We start from the raw sequence: 16,899 nt of genomic DNA, 5'->3' as shown, positions 1-16,899 counted from the left end.
CAGCCAAATTGGTGAAGGAAAACAGAGGTGTTTTTTGCAAAGTGCCTACCTGTAGATTTTGGCCTGTAGCTCAGCCGCCACCTAGGGAAACCTACCAAACCTGTGCATTTCTGAAAACTAGAGACCTAGGGGAATCCAAGATGGGGTGACTTGTGTGGCTCGGACCAGGTTCTGTTACCCAGAATCCTTCGCAAACCTCAAAATGTGGCTAAAAAAACACATGTTCCTCACATTTCTGTGGCAGAAAGTTCTGGAATCTGAGAGGAGCCACGAATTTCCTTCCACCCAGCGTTCCCCCACGTCTCCCGATAAAAATGATACCTCACTTGTGTGGGTAGGTCTAGCGCCCGCGACAGGAAACGCCCCAAAGCGCAACGTGGACACAGCCAAATTGGTGAAGGAAAACAGAGGTGTTTTTTGCAAAGTGCCTACCTGTAGATTTTGGCCTGTAGCTCAGCCGCCACCTAGGGAAACCTACCAAACCTGTGCATTTCTGAAAAGTAGAGACCTAGGGGAATCCAAGATGGGGTGACTTGTGTGGCTCGGACCAGGTTCTGTTACCCAGAATCCTTTGCAAACCTCAACATTTGGCTAAAAAAACACATGTTCCTCACATTTCTGTGGCAGAAAGTTCTGGAATCTGAGAGGAGCCACGAATTTCCTTCCACCCAGCGTTCCCCCACGTCTCCCGATAAAAATGATACCTCACTTGTGTGGGTAGGCCTAGCGCCCGCGACAGGAAACGCCCCAAAGCGCAACGTGGACACAGCCAAATTGGTGAAGGAAAACAGAGGTGTTTTTTGCAAAGTGCCTACCTGTAGATTTTGGCCTGTAGCTCAGCCGCCACCTAGGGAAACCTACCAAACCTGTGCATTTCTGAAAACTAGAGACCTAGGGGAATCCAAGATGGGGTGACTTGTGTGGCTCGGACCAGGTTCTGTTACCCAGAATCCTTTGCAAACCTCAAAATGTGGCTAAAAAAACACATGTTCCTCACATTTCTGTGGCAGAAAGTTCTGGAATCTGAGAGGAGCCACGAATTTCCTTCCACCCAGCGTTCCCCCACGTCTCCCGATAAAAATGATACCTCACTTGTGTGGTTAGGCCTAGCGCCCGCGACAGGAAACGCCCCAAAGCGCAACGTGGACACAGCCAAATTGGTGAAGGAAAACAGAGGTGTTTTTTGCAAAGTGCCTACCTGTAGATTTTGGCCTGTAGCTCAGCCGCCACCTAGGGAAACCTACCAAACCTGTGCATTTCTGAAAACTAGAGACCTAGGGGAATCCAAGATGGGGTGACTTGTGTGGCTCGGACCAGGTTCTGTTACCCAGAATCCTTTGCAAACCTCAAAATTTGGCTAAAAAAACACATGTTCCTCACATTTCTGTGGCAGAAAGTTCTGGAATCTGAGAGGAGCCACGAATTTCCTTCCACCCAGCGTTCCCCCACGTCTCACGATAAAAATGATACCTCACTTGTGTGGTTAGGCCTAGCGCCCGCGACAGGAAACGCCCCAAAGCGCAACGTGGACACAGCCAAATTGGTGAAGGAAAACAGAGGTGTTTTTTGCAAAGTGCCTACCTGTAGATTTTGGCCTGTAGCTCAGCCGCCACCTAGGGAAACCTACAAAACCTGTGCATTTCTGAAAACTAGAGGCCTAGGGCAATCCAAGATGGGGTGACTTGTGTGGCTCGGACCAGGTTCTGTTACCCAGAATCCTTTGCAAACCTCAAAATGTGACTAAAAAAACACATGTTCCTCACATTTCTGTGGCAGAAAGTTCTGGAATCTGAGAGGAGCCACGAATTTCCTTCCACCCAGCCTTCCCCCACGTCTCCCGATAAAAATGATACCTCACTTGTGTGGGTAGGCCTAGCGCCCGCGACAGGAAACGGCCTAAAGCGCAACGTGGACACAGCCAAATTGGTGAAGGAAAACAGAGGTGTTTTTTGCACAGTGCCTACCTGTAGATTTTGGCCTGTAGCTCAGCTGCCACCTAGGGAAACCTACCAAACCTGTGCATTTCTGAAAACTAGAGACCTAGGGGAATCCAAGATGGGGTGACTTGTGTGGCTCGGACCAGGTTCTGTTACCCAGAATCCTTTGCAAACCTCAAAATTTGGCTAAAAAAACACATGTTCCTCACATTTCTGTGGCAGAAAGTTCTGGAATCTGAGAGGAGCCACGAATTTCCTTCCACCCAGCGTTCCCCCACATCTCCCGATAAAAATGATACCTCACTTGTGTGGGTAGGCCTAGCGCCCGCGACAGGAAACGCCCCAAAGCGCAACGTGGACACAGCCAAATTGGTGAAGGAAAACAGAGGTGTTTTTTGCAAAGTGCCTACCTGTAGATTTTGGCCTGTAGCTCAGCCGCCACCTAGGGAATCCTACCAAACCTGTGCATTTCTGAAAACTAGAGACCTAGGGGAATCCAAGATGGGGTGACTTGTGTGGCTCGGACCAGGTTCTGTTACCCAGAATCCTTTGCAAACCTCAAAATTTGGCTAAAAAAACACATGTTCCTCACATTTCTGTGGCAGAAAGTTCTGGAATCTGAGAGGAGCCACGAATTTCCTTCCACCCAGCGTTCCCCCACGTCTCCCGATAAAAATGATACCTCACTTGTGTGGTTAGGCCTAGCGCCCGCGACAGGAAACGCCCCAAAGCGCAACGTGGACACAGCCAAATTGGTGAAGGAAAACAGAGGTGTTTTTTGCAAAGTGCCTACCTGTAGATTTTGGCCTGTAGCTCAGCCGCCACCTAGGGAAACCTACCAAACCTGTGCATTTCTGAAAAATAGAGACCTAGGGGAATCCAAGATGGGGTGACTTGTGTGGCTCGGACCAGGTTCTGTTACCCAGAATCCTTTGCAAACCTCAAAATGTGGCTAAAAAAACACATGTTCCTCACATTTCTGTGGCAGAAAGTTCTGGAATCTGAGAGGAGCCACGAATTTCCTTCCACCCAGCGTTCCCCCACGTCTCCCGATAAAAATGATACCTCACTTGTGTGGGTAGACCTAGCGCCCGCGACAGGAAACGCCCCAAAGCGCAACGTGGACACATCACATTTTTTCATTGAAAACAGTGCCTACCTGTAGATTTTGGCCTCTAGCTCAGCCGGCACCTAGGGTGACCTACCAAACCTGTGCATTTCTGAAAACTAGAGACCTAGGGGAATCCAAGATGGGGTGACTTGTGTGGCTCGGACCAGGTTATGTTACCCAGAATCCTTTGCAAACCTCAAATTCTGTAAAAAAAAAACACATTCTCAACACATTTCGGTGACAGAAAGTTCTGGAATCTGAGTGGAGCCACAAATTTCCTTCCACCCAGCGTTCCCCCAAGTCTCCCGATAAAAATGATACCTCACTTGTGTGGGTGGGCCACGTGCCTGCAACAGAATAAGGCCCAAAACTTGTAGAGATAGAGGGGATAGCACAGCAAGTTTATAAGGACATATTCTTTTATACATCTTTAGACTGACTCTGCTTTGGGGACCCACATAAGTGAGGTGTCATTTTACTTGGGAGGCTGAGGGGAACACTGGGGAGTAGGAATTTTGTGCTGGAGTGGTGATCCTACGAAGAAAAGTCAGGAAAATATGCTTTTTTTAAGCACATTGAGGTTTACAGAGGAGTCTGGGTAAGAAAATGTTGGGGGAACCACGCAAGCCACACCTCCCTGGACTCCTTGGGGTGTCTAGTTTTATAAAATGTCTGGGTTTGGTAGGTTTCCCTAGATGAAGGCCGCACACAGGACCAAAAACATAGGTGCCCTCTCCCCCCCCAAACACAGGTAGTTTTGTAATATATCGTTTTGATGTGCCCACATACGTCCGTGATGTGCCAAACACTAAAATTTTGAAAAGAAACACAGTTAGGTTATGTGAAAAAGACCCCTCACCCACCAACAAAGTTGGTGGCATGCTTCATCATCGGGGTCCCACCTGAGGCACCTAGCGTGTCACAGGTGTGCTGCGACGCCTGATTACAGCGGAGCAGGTTTTGTCATTTTTACCACACATACTGGTTGGATTTGGCACGAGGGTGAGTGATGGTTCAGTGGATAAAATTTTACTAACAAGAGCTTTCACAAAAATGAAATGCACTGTTAGTAACTGAAAGGCAAAAAACTGAACCAATGACTCACAGCTCGTGAGCTGTAAAGCCGCGACAAGGCACCAACCGCTTTACAGTCCATTCACACAACTTTCATACATGACACACACAAGGCCATTCACACCGCCAGCCACGGGCCCAGCACATTACAACACTCACATCGACAGACAGCGCCACTCAAGGGCCCATCACTTACATACGCCCACGTGCCTGATACAACAATCACACCAGCTGATGGGAGTGTGTGGACTGGTGTTTGGCTGGCAGTGTGTTGCAGTAGCCAACAGCAAGTCAATATGTACACTCTCAGCCAAGCCCCACTCCACCCACAATGGCATCATTTTTTTAAATTTCTTTTTTAACAGAGGAACCCCTAACTAAGTAGAAAGAATTACAAAACTACAAACACAAAAGCTCTAACTAAGAACATGACAGAAATGCTAACCATGAAACTAAACACATGAAAATACAAAACAGACATGAGTTTACACTCATGGTTGTTCCCAGAAATTCTTCTGGGTGTGGTAATTCTTAAAACAAGCACCGACACACAGCCCAGGCTTGGAAGGACAATCCGGGCAGTACATTCGAGACTCCCTCCGGATACCTCTTCGAAAACACACTCTACATTTCTTAGCTGGAAAGTCTTTTTTGGGTGTGGGAGGAATGTGCTCAGCAAAGTGGCGATCTTTCAATCTAGCCACATCCTCCACCACTGCTTCTCTAGGAACTCTGGCCTGTTCCACCACAATAAGGCTCTCTATCACTGACTCCTGAAATTTCACAAAAGTCATCTTTGACTCTGGAGACCTATCCCTAAACACAATAAAAGCATTGAAGGTTGCTAAGTGGAAGAGGTGAAGTGCTAACTTCTTATACCAAACGTAAGACTTACGAATAGCAGTATAAGGTTCCAACCTCTGGTCAACTCTATCTACACCTCCCATGTGCTTATTATAATCTAAAATGCACACAGGTTTGCGCACTTCAGCAACCTGGCCCCAAACAGTCACAGGGGAAGTACTCTCATCATGGATGGTACTTAGCATGTAGACATCCCTCTTATCTGAAAATTTCAAAGCTAGCAGCTCCTCGTTCCGCAAGGCACAGCACTGTCCTCTCTCAAGTTTTTTACAGACAAGCTCCCTTGGATAGCCTTTCCGGTTAGAACGGATTGTGCCACAAGCAACTGTGTCCACTCTAAACAATTCCTTGAACAATTGCACACCAGTGTAGAAGTTATCTACATACAAATGGTGACCTTTGTTGAACAGTCGTCTACCAAGATCCCACATAATTTTCTCAGTAACTCCAAAAGTGGGAGGACAACCAGGGGGGTCAATATTGGAATCCCTACCAGTGTACACACGGAAACTATACACATATCCTGTCCTACTTTCAGACAGCATATACAATTTAATTCCATATCGTGCCCTTTTGCTAGGAATGTACTGCCTAAAAACCAAACGACCCTTGAAGAGGACCAAAGACTCGTCCACACTTAACTCTTTGCCTGGAACATAGACCTCCGAAAACCGATCTACAAAATGATCAAGGACAGGCCTAATCTTAAAAAGACGGTCAGAATCTGGGTGATCTCGTGGCAAGGCTAATGCATTGTCAACAAAATGCAGCATCCTAAGAAGAAGCAAATACCGATTACGACTCATGGTCGCTGGAAATATAGCTGTTGCCATCAAGGGACTAGTAGACCAATAAGAAGCCAGTGACTGCTTCCTTATCAACCCCATCAAAAAAGTCAAACCCAAAAACTTTTTTAACTCCTCCAAATTAGTGGGAATCCACTGGGCAGCTCTAGAGTGTGGCCTAAGTCTAGCAGCGTTGTCCCTCAAATGCTGCTCCGCATACAAATTAGTCTGCTCAACAATCTCTTCCAAAAACACATCATCCATGAATAACTCAAAGAAATTGATAGGCATAAAGTTCTCTGTATTGGCGTTACACCCCGGGAGACCAGTAAAGGCAGGCAACTCTGGCTGCTGCATGTTTGGGGCAACCCAGACATCAGGTCTTATAACGGGAAACCTTTCAGCCCCAGGTTGCTGCACTATTGGCACATCAATGTCCTCCTCTACAACAGGCCCTTCATCTGCACTGAGTGTGGCTTCATCATCAGAAGATTCCCCTCCAAGAGAAACATCACTGCCAGAATCTCTGACTTCCTCCTCTGCCTCAGATGCAGAGTCTGTCTCATAGTCATGATCAGACTGTGACTCAAAAAGCATACCAACCACCTGCTGAGCGGTCATCCTGCGGCTAGCCATGATATCTCCTGCTAAAATTAACTGGACAAATTCACCACCAACAACCAGCACTGTGTAAGACAAGTGACAAAGTGTAGCTTTGTTAGTAAGAGTTGTAAACTCAAAAACTATACCGCTCACTTGCCTGAAAAAGCTTGATTCACCAGCAACTACACAGCAATCACCAATGATATCCCACTAAAAATAAATAAAGAAAGGCAAATTAGAAATAAGACAAAACAAATATCATTGTGCACAAACCTAAGGACAATTTCACACACAATCCTGCATTTAGTACACCCCCTTCAAACATGTCATTCATGCATGGCAACAATACTCCTTTGGAGTAAATTGTTTTTACTTACCTAAAACATGCAACTGTGCAAACTGCAGGTCAACCACCGCCAAAACTGCAAGGAGCCACAGCAAATAAAGCAAAAGTTTTGAACTAGAACAAAAAGGAGGAATTTTTTTTTTATCACAAATGCAAAGACTTCTTCAGTTGACAAACACCCCACCATCAAACATTTAGAAATTGGTGCCTAAGTGGATTCTGCCATGGGGCAGATGGGCCTACTAATAAAATAGACCTGTCTACCCCAAGGAAGCCAGAAAATAACTTTAGTAGTGTGTCCCCATGGAGAGCGACCCTTGCCAAAGGGGACAGCCCTCAAAAAAAAAAGCAACAAAAAAAACAAAACACACACAACACTATCCCTGGTGCCTAAGTGGCTTCTGCCCCCCTTGGGGGCAGGTGGGCCTAAGAAAATAGGCCCATCTGCCCCCAGGGGGGTGTAGAAATGGGCAACAGGTCAATGCACCCCTTGGGGGGGCGCCCCGTGACCAAGGGGACGCCCCCCCACAAAAAAAAACAAATAAAAAAAAAACCCTGGCGTTCTAGTAGTTTCTGCCCCCCTTGGGGGCAGACCAGCCTAAAAATTATAGGCTGATCTGTCTCCAAGGGGTGCAGAAATGGCCTGGATACATGTGCCCCCAAAGTGGGGGGCGACCCTTGCCCAAGGCCCCACCCATCCACTAACACACACACACACACACTATCCCTGGTGTCTAAGTGGCTTCTGCCCCCCTTGGGGGCAGGTGGGCCTAAGAAAATAGGCCCATCTGCCCCCAGGGGGTGTAGAAATGGGCAACAGGTCAATGCCCCCCTTGGGGGGGCGCCCCGTGACCAAGGGGACGCCCCCCCCACAAAAATAAACAAATAAAAAAAAATCCCTGGCGTTCTAGTAGTTTCTGCCCCCCTTGGGGGCAGACCAGCCTAAAAATAATAGGCTGATCTGTCTCCAAGGGGTGCAGAAATGGCCTGGGTACATGTGCCACCAAAGTGGGGGGCGACCCTTGCCCAAGGCCCCACCCATCCACTAACACACACACACACACACACACACACACACACACACACACACACTATCCCTGGTGTCTAAGTGGCTTCTGCCCCCCTTGGGGGCAGGTGGGCCTAAGAAAATAGGCCCATCTGCCCCCAGGGGGTGTAGAAATGGGCAACAGGTCAATGCCCCCCTTGGGGGGGCGCCCCGTGACCAAGGGGACGCCCCCCCACAAAAATAAACAAATAAAAAAAAATCCCTGGCGTTCTAGTAGTTTCTGCCCCCCTTGGGGGCAGACCAGCCTAAAAATAATAGGCTGATCTGCCCTCAAGGGGGGCAGAAATGGCCCTAAAAGACATGCCCCCTAAAGGGGAGCGACCCTTGCCCAAGGGGGCGCCCCCCCATCCACTACACACACAATCCCTGGTGCCTAAGTGGCTTCTGCCCCCCTTGGGGGCAGATGGACCTAAAAAAAATAGGCCGATTTGCCCCCAAGGGGGGCAGGAAAGGCCAACAGTTCTCTGCCCCCTTGGGGGGGGCGCCCCTTGCCCAAGGGGGCACCCCCCCCCCCACATAAATACACATTAAAAAAAAAAAACCTGGTGATCTAGTGTTTTCTGCCCCCCTTGGGGGCAGATCTGGCTAAAAAGTAGCCAATCTGCCCTCAAGGGGGGCAGAAATGGCCCGAAAAGACATGCCCCCCAAAGGGGAGCGACCCTTGCCCAAAGGGGCGCCCCCCCATCCACTACACACACAATCCCTGGTGCCTAAGTGGCTTCTGCCCCCCTTGGGGGCAGATGGACCTAAAAAAAATAGGCCGATCTGCCCCCAAGGGGGGCAGAAAAGGCCAACAGTTCTCTGCCCCCTTGGGGGGGGGGGCGCCCCTTGCCCAAGGGGGCACCCCCAACACATAAATGCAAAAAAAAAAAATAATCCCTGGTGATCTAGTGTTTTCTGCCCCCCTTGGGGGCAGATCTGGCTGAAAAGTAGCCAATCTGCCCCCAAGGGGGGCAGAAATGGCCGTAGTAATTGCCCCCCTAAAGGGGAGCGACCCTTGCCCAAGGGGCCGCTCCCCGCGTGCCAAAAACCGTAAAAAACAATGAAGAAAACAAATCCCTGGTGTCTAGTGGGCATTCCTGCTGCCCGATCGCAATGCGATCGGGCAGCAGGAATGCTCAAAGAGACACCGGGGAAAAGGAAAAGCCTTTCCTTTTCCCCGGTGCCTCTTTAGCCCCAACCCCCCACCCACCGGGAAGAGGAACTCTTCTCTCGTCGCCGCACAGGAAGCAAATGTCTTCCTGTGCGGCGAGGAACCCATAATGAAGTCAGCGCGCGATCGCGCGCTGACGTCATTGTGGGGGGGGTCGCGGGTGGAAGGGGAAGGGCTTCCCCTTCCATCCCCGACTTTGGGGGGTGGGAGGGAAGCACACAGAGGGAGCGAGAGCGCTCCCTCTGGGCTGTGTGCCGAGGACGTAGTGGTTACGTCCTCGGCACAGCAGCACTGTGCCGCGGGACGTAACCACTACGTCCGCGGCACAGAAGGGGTTAAGGTATTCTTTGATTAGCTGAAGGTGTCCTGCACTTTAAAGACGGCCATAGGAACAATAGTAAAGAAGCCGTTTATTGATAAGGAGCCGTTTTTTAATAATAGCTTTCTTAAACTACAGTAAGAATGGTTGAGCCTTCTAAAAGTAATAGGATAGAATTCCAAAGTAAAGCAGCCTGGTAGACAAGTTATATGCCCCCTTGCCAAGATTTCTTCACCTTAGGAAGCAGGAGCAAGTGTTCAGCAGATCTTTAATAAAAGTGGGACCACTGCCATGTAATGCTTTTAAGTGAATGCACAGGCTTTTGAAAATGATATGTTTTTTCAACAGCGACCCATTGGAGAAAACAAATTTGACTGTCTATGGGAGGATGTCATGTAAAGGTGGTGAATAGTAATCGAGTAGCATAGTTTTGAACCAATTGGAGACATGCATAATAGGTTAAAAGCCCAAAATAAATGTCATTTGCATTGTCCGTTCATAAGTCAATTAGTGCGTAAATAACAGTAAATGAACAGATTTTGGGGTGCAAGAGATTTTTATCAAACTCTTTAAATGATGACAACAAAGCCATAACCTTCTCAATTTAGGACGAAAAAGAATCAGCCATTAAACCTCAGATTCCTAACCGTCTGTACAGGAGTTGGGTATTGATGAGTTCTGAAGGCCAACTCCGAAGTCCAAACGGATGAAGCCTCGCACAAAATGAAAGCCTCGGTTTTTTCTGAATTGAGTTTGAGGACGTTTGCTGACATCCATTCGGCAAGAGTGAGCAAGCTAAACCACCATGCAGTCCAGTCTGAAAATGATCTGTCATTTGCATAACAAGCACAGATTAGCTGATGATCCTAGGTAAATTACGAAAGAGGGGCCAAATACAGATTAAACTAGAGTGGGATTAATGAACGAACCATGATGATTAGATGCCCAGTATCTGGGTTAATTTCATATTCAAACACTTGTAAAGAAAGGAGGTTAGACAGCTGTGTTCAAATTTGAAAGACCTAGTCTGTATTCATAGGGAATTCTCTTTCTAACTGCCACCTCTGTAACATGTATGCCGGGATTTCTGCCTCTGACAGGTGACCTCACTAGCATTCCCAAGCATAGTTAATCATGGAACTTTGCAACTGTGTCATATTGATGACCATTTGGATGAGAGCCCTACTTCTCTTCTTGCCTCATAGGAGGCATTTACATGCTACCCACCACCCTTCAAGCCTAGTGTTTATTCCTTGTAATGCAAGACCTGTGATCTGCCTTTATGTCCCATCAAAATGTAAGATTTGTTCTTGGTCAATCTGTTTCTGTTACTTCAGAGAAGTTGCTTTTGACATCTTCTGTTGGGTTGTATGTAATAATGTTAGAATTAGAAAGCAAACGTAAACAAATTGTGTAAAAAAGAACACATTGTAATGTAATATCTTTATCCTCCTGTCTTTCCTATTATCTTGTTTGCTGTGTGACTGAAGAATTGATAACATCTCCTTATTTTAGTCATAGAATGCAAACAAAAGAAGTCAAGATCTGGAAGCAAGAAAAAAGGGCTACAATTACCTCATGGTGCAGAAGAAGTTTACATACTCCGATGCAGGTACTGTTTTTAAATTAATTACTGTATTGCATGTAGATTTAAGTTTTAGTCCTAGGTAATTAGTGTGGCTACAGTATATTAAATTAAACTTTCCTACATGCCCCTTATTGTTATAGTATTGAGTATGGAGGCGAGCATTATATGGTATTTTAATGGCCTGAAACATTGAACAATTTTATTTTTTATATTTTCATTCTCACTGTGCACCAGCCACCCAGTCTGTTCAACTAGTAGATTTCTCTAAAATATGGTAAGCATTTAGATATCTCAGTGTATACCCAGGACATTAATTATGTGGTACCTGCAATTGATGGCCCATTACTTTGTGGTCAGTGCTTACAGTATGGGTAGCCCATCTACTGGTTCGTAGGTTATGACTGAGCTCTGCGTGTCCTCTTAAATCACTTGTGTAAATGGTCTTACACACTCACCTGGTTCCAACAGGGGGACAATGCTGGACCTCCAATCCAACCTGAGACAGGAATTGAACAAAGGTAAAGTTAACCTTCATTCACTCGCTGCCTCCAGGGGAAAGGGAGGGATGGAATAAAACGAGGAAAGATGGCCTTGTGTCACTGAAGGAATTACTCGGTGATCTCAGACACTGCCTGATAGGATCGGGACTCTCTGGGCCTTGTATCCTCAGTGCAGGTGTGATACACTAAAACAGTAAGAGGCAATGTTACCCATAGGTTCCCAGTTCAAAATGATTGATCACTTGTTTACACTATTTGTACACTTAGAGATTTCATCATAAATATTGCGTGAGAGAGAGCAAAAACCAATTCCAAGAAAAAACTGGAGATTTTCTGATACTCCGAAACATACAGGATTCAGATCCAAAATTTGAATACAACTTCAAAATTGTAGAAGTTGCTCCCAAAATACTAGATACAACTTGTCAAGAAAATACAGAGGCAGACTTTCAGTTCAGGTGCAGTAGAGTGCAGAGCACTGCGCCCTAAGGGGGTGAACACTCAAATAATGAAAACACGTTCATGCTTTCAAAGGTAGCAGTTTTTGGAATAGTTGCTGATGTATGGATTAGTGCGCTCTAACCTGAGAGGGACGGTACTTGGACAAGGGAGTACTAGAACAGGAATCCGAAGGCAACAAGAAACTCGGTGCAAGAAACTCAGGGGGAGATGGAATGGTAGCTCATAAAGGGAGACACTGGAAGCGTCAAAGATGCCTGGATCTTGGAATCATCAGGATGGCTTGGTGAGTACAGGGACGTTGCTTGCACAGAGGAGGACCAAGGCCAAGTGCTGATGAAGGTTCAGAGAGGGTATTTATACGGGAAGCAAAGAGTGTTCCAGAAAGGCATGTGTCCCATATGGAGGTGTGGAATATTCAAATGATCCTGGGGAAGATCACATGCTGCATACAAGGGATATGCGGCCTAGCAGGTGGCATGTGCCGATAGTAATTGACAATAATAAACACGTAAAGCAAAACCTCAAGTGCATGATGGTAGGATTAAGTGGTTCATAGTGGAAACGTGACTATCCTAAATAGGCATGTGCTATCTGCAGATGCAAACTAACGTAAACCTGCATAGCAACGGACGAGGAAGGTCAATGGTTCAGGCTTCCTGGGAGGGAAATCATGGAGAGATCGAGAATGGAAGGTGCTATAAGAGAGGCATGCCTGGGAGTACTCAGTGCAGGGAGGTGCCACAAGGGAAAGGTGACATGAGGCCGGCGAGTAAAACCCACTGCACATAGAGCACAAGAAGTGGAAGTTTGTTGTCCGGTGTGGGACTTTACTACAGACATTGTTTCCCCAGAATCAATCAATCAGTTTTTGTAAAACACAGCTGCTCACCTGTGATCGTCTCAATGGGCTGGGGATGGGGTAGGTGGGGGAGGATTGGATTCTTATGAGGATGAGAACTTTTGAGTCATTAACTACATGTCATTTTCTCGCCCAGCTGTATCGCATGTTTGGATGTTTTCATGCTAAAGAAAGACTCCACTCCTGCCCTCCGAAGCAACCTTCTCCACTACTTTTAATAATGTTTCATAACTAGGTTTGTAGGGAAGCAAACATAATCTCATAACGTCATAGAAATATATATGAATAAAACATATTTTTAGCACAATCATTAACAATGACTCACTGTGAAATAAAATACTTATCCCTTTCTAATTGGACTTCTTTCTTGATGTTATTCATCTGTCTTTTGTTTACTTTTGTAGTTCACACCACCATGTGCAAAACCACTACTTTTGTGCATGCCCGTTTATTCAAAATATAAAACTGTTTCTCTGACACAACATATGTGGCCTCATTACGACCCTGGCGGGCGGCGGAGGCCGCCCGCCAGGATGCCGCCCTCCAAAATACCGCGCCGCGGTCAAAAGACCGCGGCGGGTATTACAAGTTTTCCCCTGGGCTGGCGGGCGGTTGCTGAAAAACCGCCCGCCAGCCCAGGGGAAAACGACCTTCCCACGAGGATGCCGGCTCGTAATCGAGCCGGCGGAGTGGGAAGGTGCGACGGGTGCAATGGCACCCGTCGCGTATTTCAGTGTCTGCAAGGCAGACACTGAAATACTTTGCGGGGCCCTCTTATGGGGGCCCCTGCCGTGCCCATGCCATTGGCATGGGCACGGCAGGGGCCCCCAGGGGCCCCGCGACCCCCCCTACCGCCATCCTGTTCATGGCGGCTTTCCCGCCATGAACAGGATGGCGGTAGGGGGGGTCGGAATCCTCATGGCTGCGGAGCGCGCTCCGCAGCCATGGAGGATTCACACGAGCAGCGGAAAGTCAGCGGGAGACCGCTGACTTTCCGCTTCTGACCGCGGCTGAACCGCCGCGGTCAGAATGCTCGTTGGAGCACCGCCAGCCTGTTGGCGGTGCTCCCGTGGTCGGTGGCCTTGGCGGCCACCGGCCGCCAGGGTCAGAATGACCCTCATAGTCTATTCTGAAAGATCTCAATCTTGATGTGGTCAGTCATCAGCAATTTTCACGAAAAAGAAGCAGAATAAGATGAACTTCTGTCTTCATTAATCACAGCTTATGCTTGATTATGCATTTGAAGAGAGACATTGACTGTTTAAGAGGTTAGCTGGTGTAGGGTAGACAATGAAATCAGAAGGCTATAAGGGGAAATGTTCAGAAGAAAGGCATTTTCTGTCAATAATAAATTAAATTTTATCAGTTCTCTACTTAAGCCACTGATGTCCAATCCACTCTGATTTCCATTAGACATCACGTAAGGCATTGATCCCTCTCACACTGAGCCCTAAGTCTGAATAATATTTGAGTATCATCTCCATAAATTTATAGTCAGAGAGTCCATATAATCGAAAAATGGGGTCCAAGAATCTGATTTACATTATAAAAAAAGGTCAACCCTTTAGAAACACTGCAGTCAACAGATTTAGACTTGGATGAAAAAGGGCCTTTTTTATTCTATCTGAAAGAGAGGAGGTCAGCCATTAGGATACAGTACCTCTCATTCCAGCTTTATAGATCTGTGAATCAGTAGGGAATGGGTGACAGTATCCAATACTCCAGGAACATGAAACAAACTCAGTGCATTGATAATCTTGACAACTGCAGCCACATGTCAATCACCTAACAGTGCAAGGATAACAGTTTCTCTGCTTCTGTTTGGACTGACACTAATGTGTGTATCATCTAAAACGTTAATGGATTCCCGAAAAAGGCAGAGCTGCTTTGATTACAAAATTGTACTAACTGCTGGTAAAAGAGAAATAGAAAAGTAGCTGGGGTTATTGGAGGGATCACCTTCTGTTTTTTTGTTGTTGTTTTTTTTAAAGAGTGAGAACGGAACAACTTTTAATATCTGCTAGGACCATATCTTGGGTAAGAGATCGGTTGAGAATGTTGTGTAAAGGATGGAAAATTATCTATATTTTTTGGGAGGGAAAAAGACTTGTATTGGATAAGCATAGAAGCTGACACACTGCTCTAGTAATTGAAGCAGAGTCTTGAAGTCTGATTGATCAAAAACAGACCTGAGAAGAAACTGAGGTTCATGCTGCTTTGGTAATGTGTGACTGTTAATGAGATTTGTTTTGAATATGCTCTCTAATTGTGTTTCTCTCAAAAAATAATTCAGCTAATTCATCACACAGTTTTTGAGAAAAATGCATAGTGTCAGATGAGGTAGAGGGCAATTCTGAGATAGAATTCTTTTTGTGTATTATAGCGGCTAGATTTCTGAAGGATTAGTAGTTACAGCGGGTAAACTTGCCTAATTATAGTTGAGAAGGGTCATTTTATTTTCCTTTTTGGCATCAGTACTATAGTTAAATCTTCTTAAATTCTCTTAACATTTGCAGTTAAGTTTGAGATTGGTCTGCTTATCGGTGAACCACAGTGTAATTTTAGGCTTCAAAGCTTAGGTTAGAGACAAGAGCTAATTGTTGGTGAATCATTAAATGATGAATGAGAGGGGGTGCCAGGCACACAACCCCTACATGTTAACTCTGCGTTCTCCCTCAGCCATACACAGAAAAAAGGGAATGGGACAGGATGTGAGGTGGTTTATGGAAGAGATTGGTGTCCATTGAAATGGTCTCTAATTCACTGGGTTGGAAGAGGGCTGTATCAGAACGGAAGGTTCTATTTTAAGGCTCTGCTTAGGACAATCAGATTCTTAGCTCATGCTCACTTTTACTAAAGATGGTTAAAGCAAAATGAGGCAAACATATTTGAGCAGTTGCAGTCTTGTTTCAATTTCTGGGTGGTTGACTGTAAGCAAACTAAGTAGCTTCATACCAGATGTCCCTCTAATTACCCAAAAACAAAGCAAATGTCTTTAACATAAAGAGTGTAGATCGAGACCAAGGTGTGGAAGTCCTCAAACATGGCACTAGCAACAGATTGTTTATTTCAGAGAATAGTACCTATTGGCAGCATGCTGGGCATGGTATGTCCTTGTACCACGGATTCTGAAGAGGAGTGGTAAATATATTTTGAGTTATTATATGCTAAGCACTTTATAAAAAAATTCAAAAGAGAACCACTACCTGATCTGGCTTGAAGTCATTCCTCGCAATATTTTTCGCTAACTAAGTTGAATGAAACAAATATGTCAACTTGAAAATTGTCCTCTGTATTTAGGTTTCCTTGTACTATGGAAAGTCTGTTATCGCTGTAGGTCACACTGTTCTTAATTATTATTTTGAGGGTATTAAAATAACTTGGACTTAGCACTGGAAGGTGGTGCAGCTGTATCCTTAATAGAGAACAGCCATATGTCACTGTATGTAAGTTATAAAGGCAATGGATAACATTTACAAAAGCATGTGATGGTCCGTTATAACATTACAGCAGGTGGGGAACATTGTGATAGGAAAATATAATATACAGAGTATCATAGCTCACAAGTATTTGAAACTTTACAGGTGACGGGGTTGTAGTGAAAGTACCTTTTCTGGAAATAAGTAGAGGAGGTACCTTTCCTGAGTGTAGAGAGAGGGATTAAAAGAGAAAAATGTTTTTACTCATCTTTTCTTTCCTAGATTTAAGAATTCTCATGAGCTCTTGGCTGCTGTTATGGGGGTTTGTGTGTGTGAACGATGAGCAGCACCCCTTGGGTCCTATCAAAGGTGAAATTTGTTTTCCTGGGTGTAGTTTTTAGGATTAAAAAACACCCATTTCAGTTTTTCATTGCAGCATCTTAGAAGTTGCAAAAAAGGGGTTGAAAGTGAATAACACAAAGGTAAAATGCTGCCAGATAGGCCTGCATTGAAAGCTGTGAAAATGGTTTCCTGTCTAAGATTCCAGGAGCTTCCCATACCCATTATGCACTATAATGGCAGTCCCCTCACAGACCTAATTGTTTTTTCCAGCTTCTGTGAGTAGGATCTCTGAGACCATGTGAAGGTCGAGTCAGAATGCTCTCTGTTTGAGAAGTGCCCATCTTGTGGAAACAAAAAGATGGCCTCAGACCCTCACAAGGTCTGTGTGATGTTTCCTTGCTTTACGTTCTATAAAATGCTGTAATGTATGCCAAAAAATGACAAACAGGAGATTAAAAGACCTGGCAGGTC

The 16,899-nt window shown here is 45.8% G+C and overlaps 1 protein-coding gene across 11 annotated transcripts in view; it reads left to right on the top strand.

Moving 5' to 3' along the window:
- Positions 1–16,899, top strand: part of ZNF644 (zinc finger protein 644) — a 641,487-nt gene that overhangs the window by 510,913 nt on the left and 113,675 nt on the right. For all 11 annotated transcript variants that reach the window (XM_069232338.1, XM_069232341.1, XM_069232340.1 and 8 more), the window contains one exon: positions 10,774–10,870. In XM_069232338.1, coding sequence (XP_069088439.1) covers positions 10,774–10,870 — 97 coding nt within the window. The remainder of the gene's footprint in view (positions 1–10,773; positions 10,871–16,899) is intronic.

This window comes from Pleurodeles waltl, chromosome 4_2 (genome assembly GCF_031143425.1).
Source record: "Pleurodeles waltl isolate 20211129_DDA chromosome 4_2, aPleWal1.hap1.20221129, whole genome shotgun sequence".
In the NCBI taxonomy this organism is placed as follows: Eukaryota; Metazoa; Chordata; class Amphibia; order Caudata; family Salamandridae; genus Pleurodeles; species Pleurodeles waltl.
Note: the sequence above shows the minus strand (reverse complement) of the source record. Positions and strands in the feature narration are given on the sequence as shown.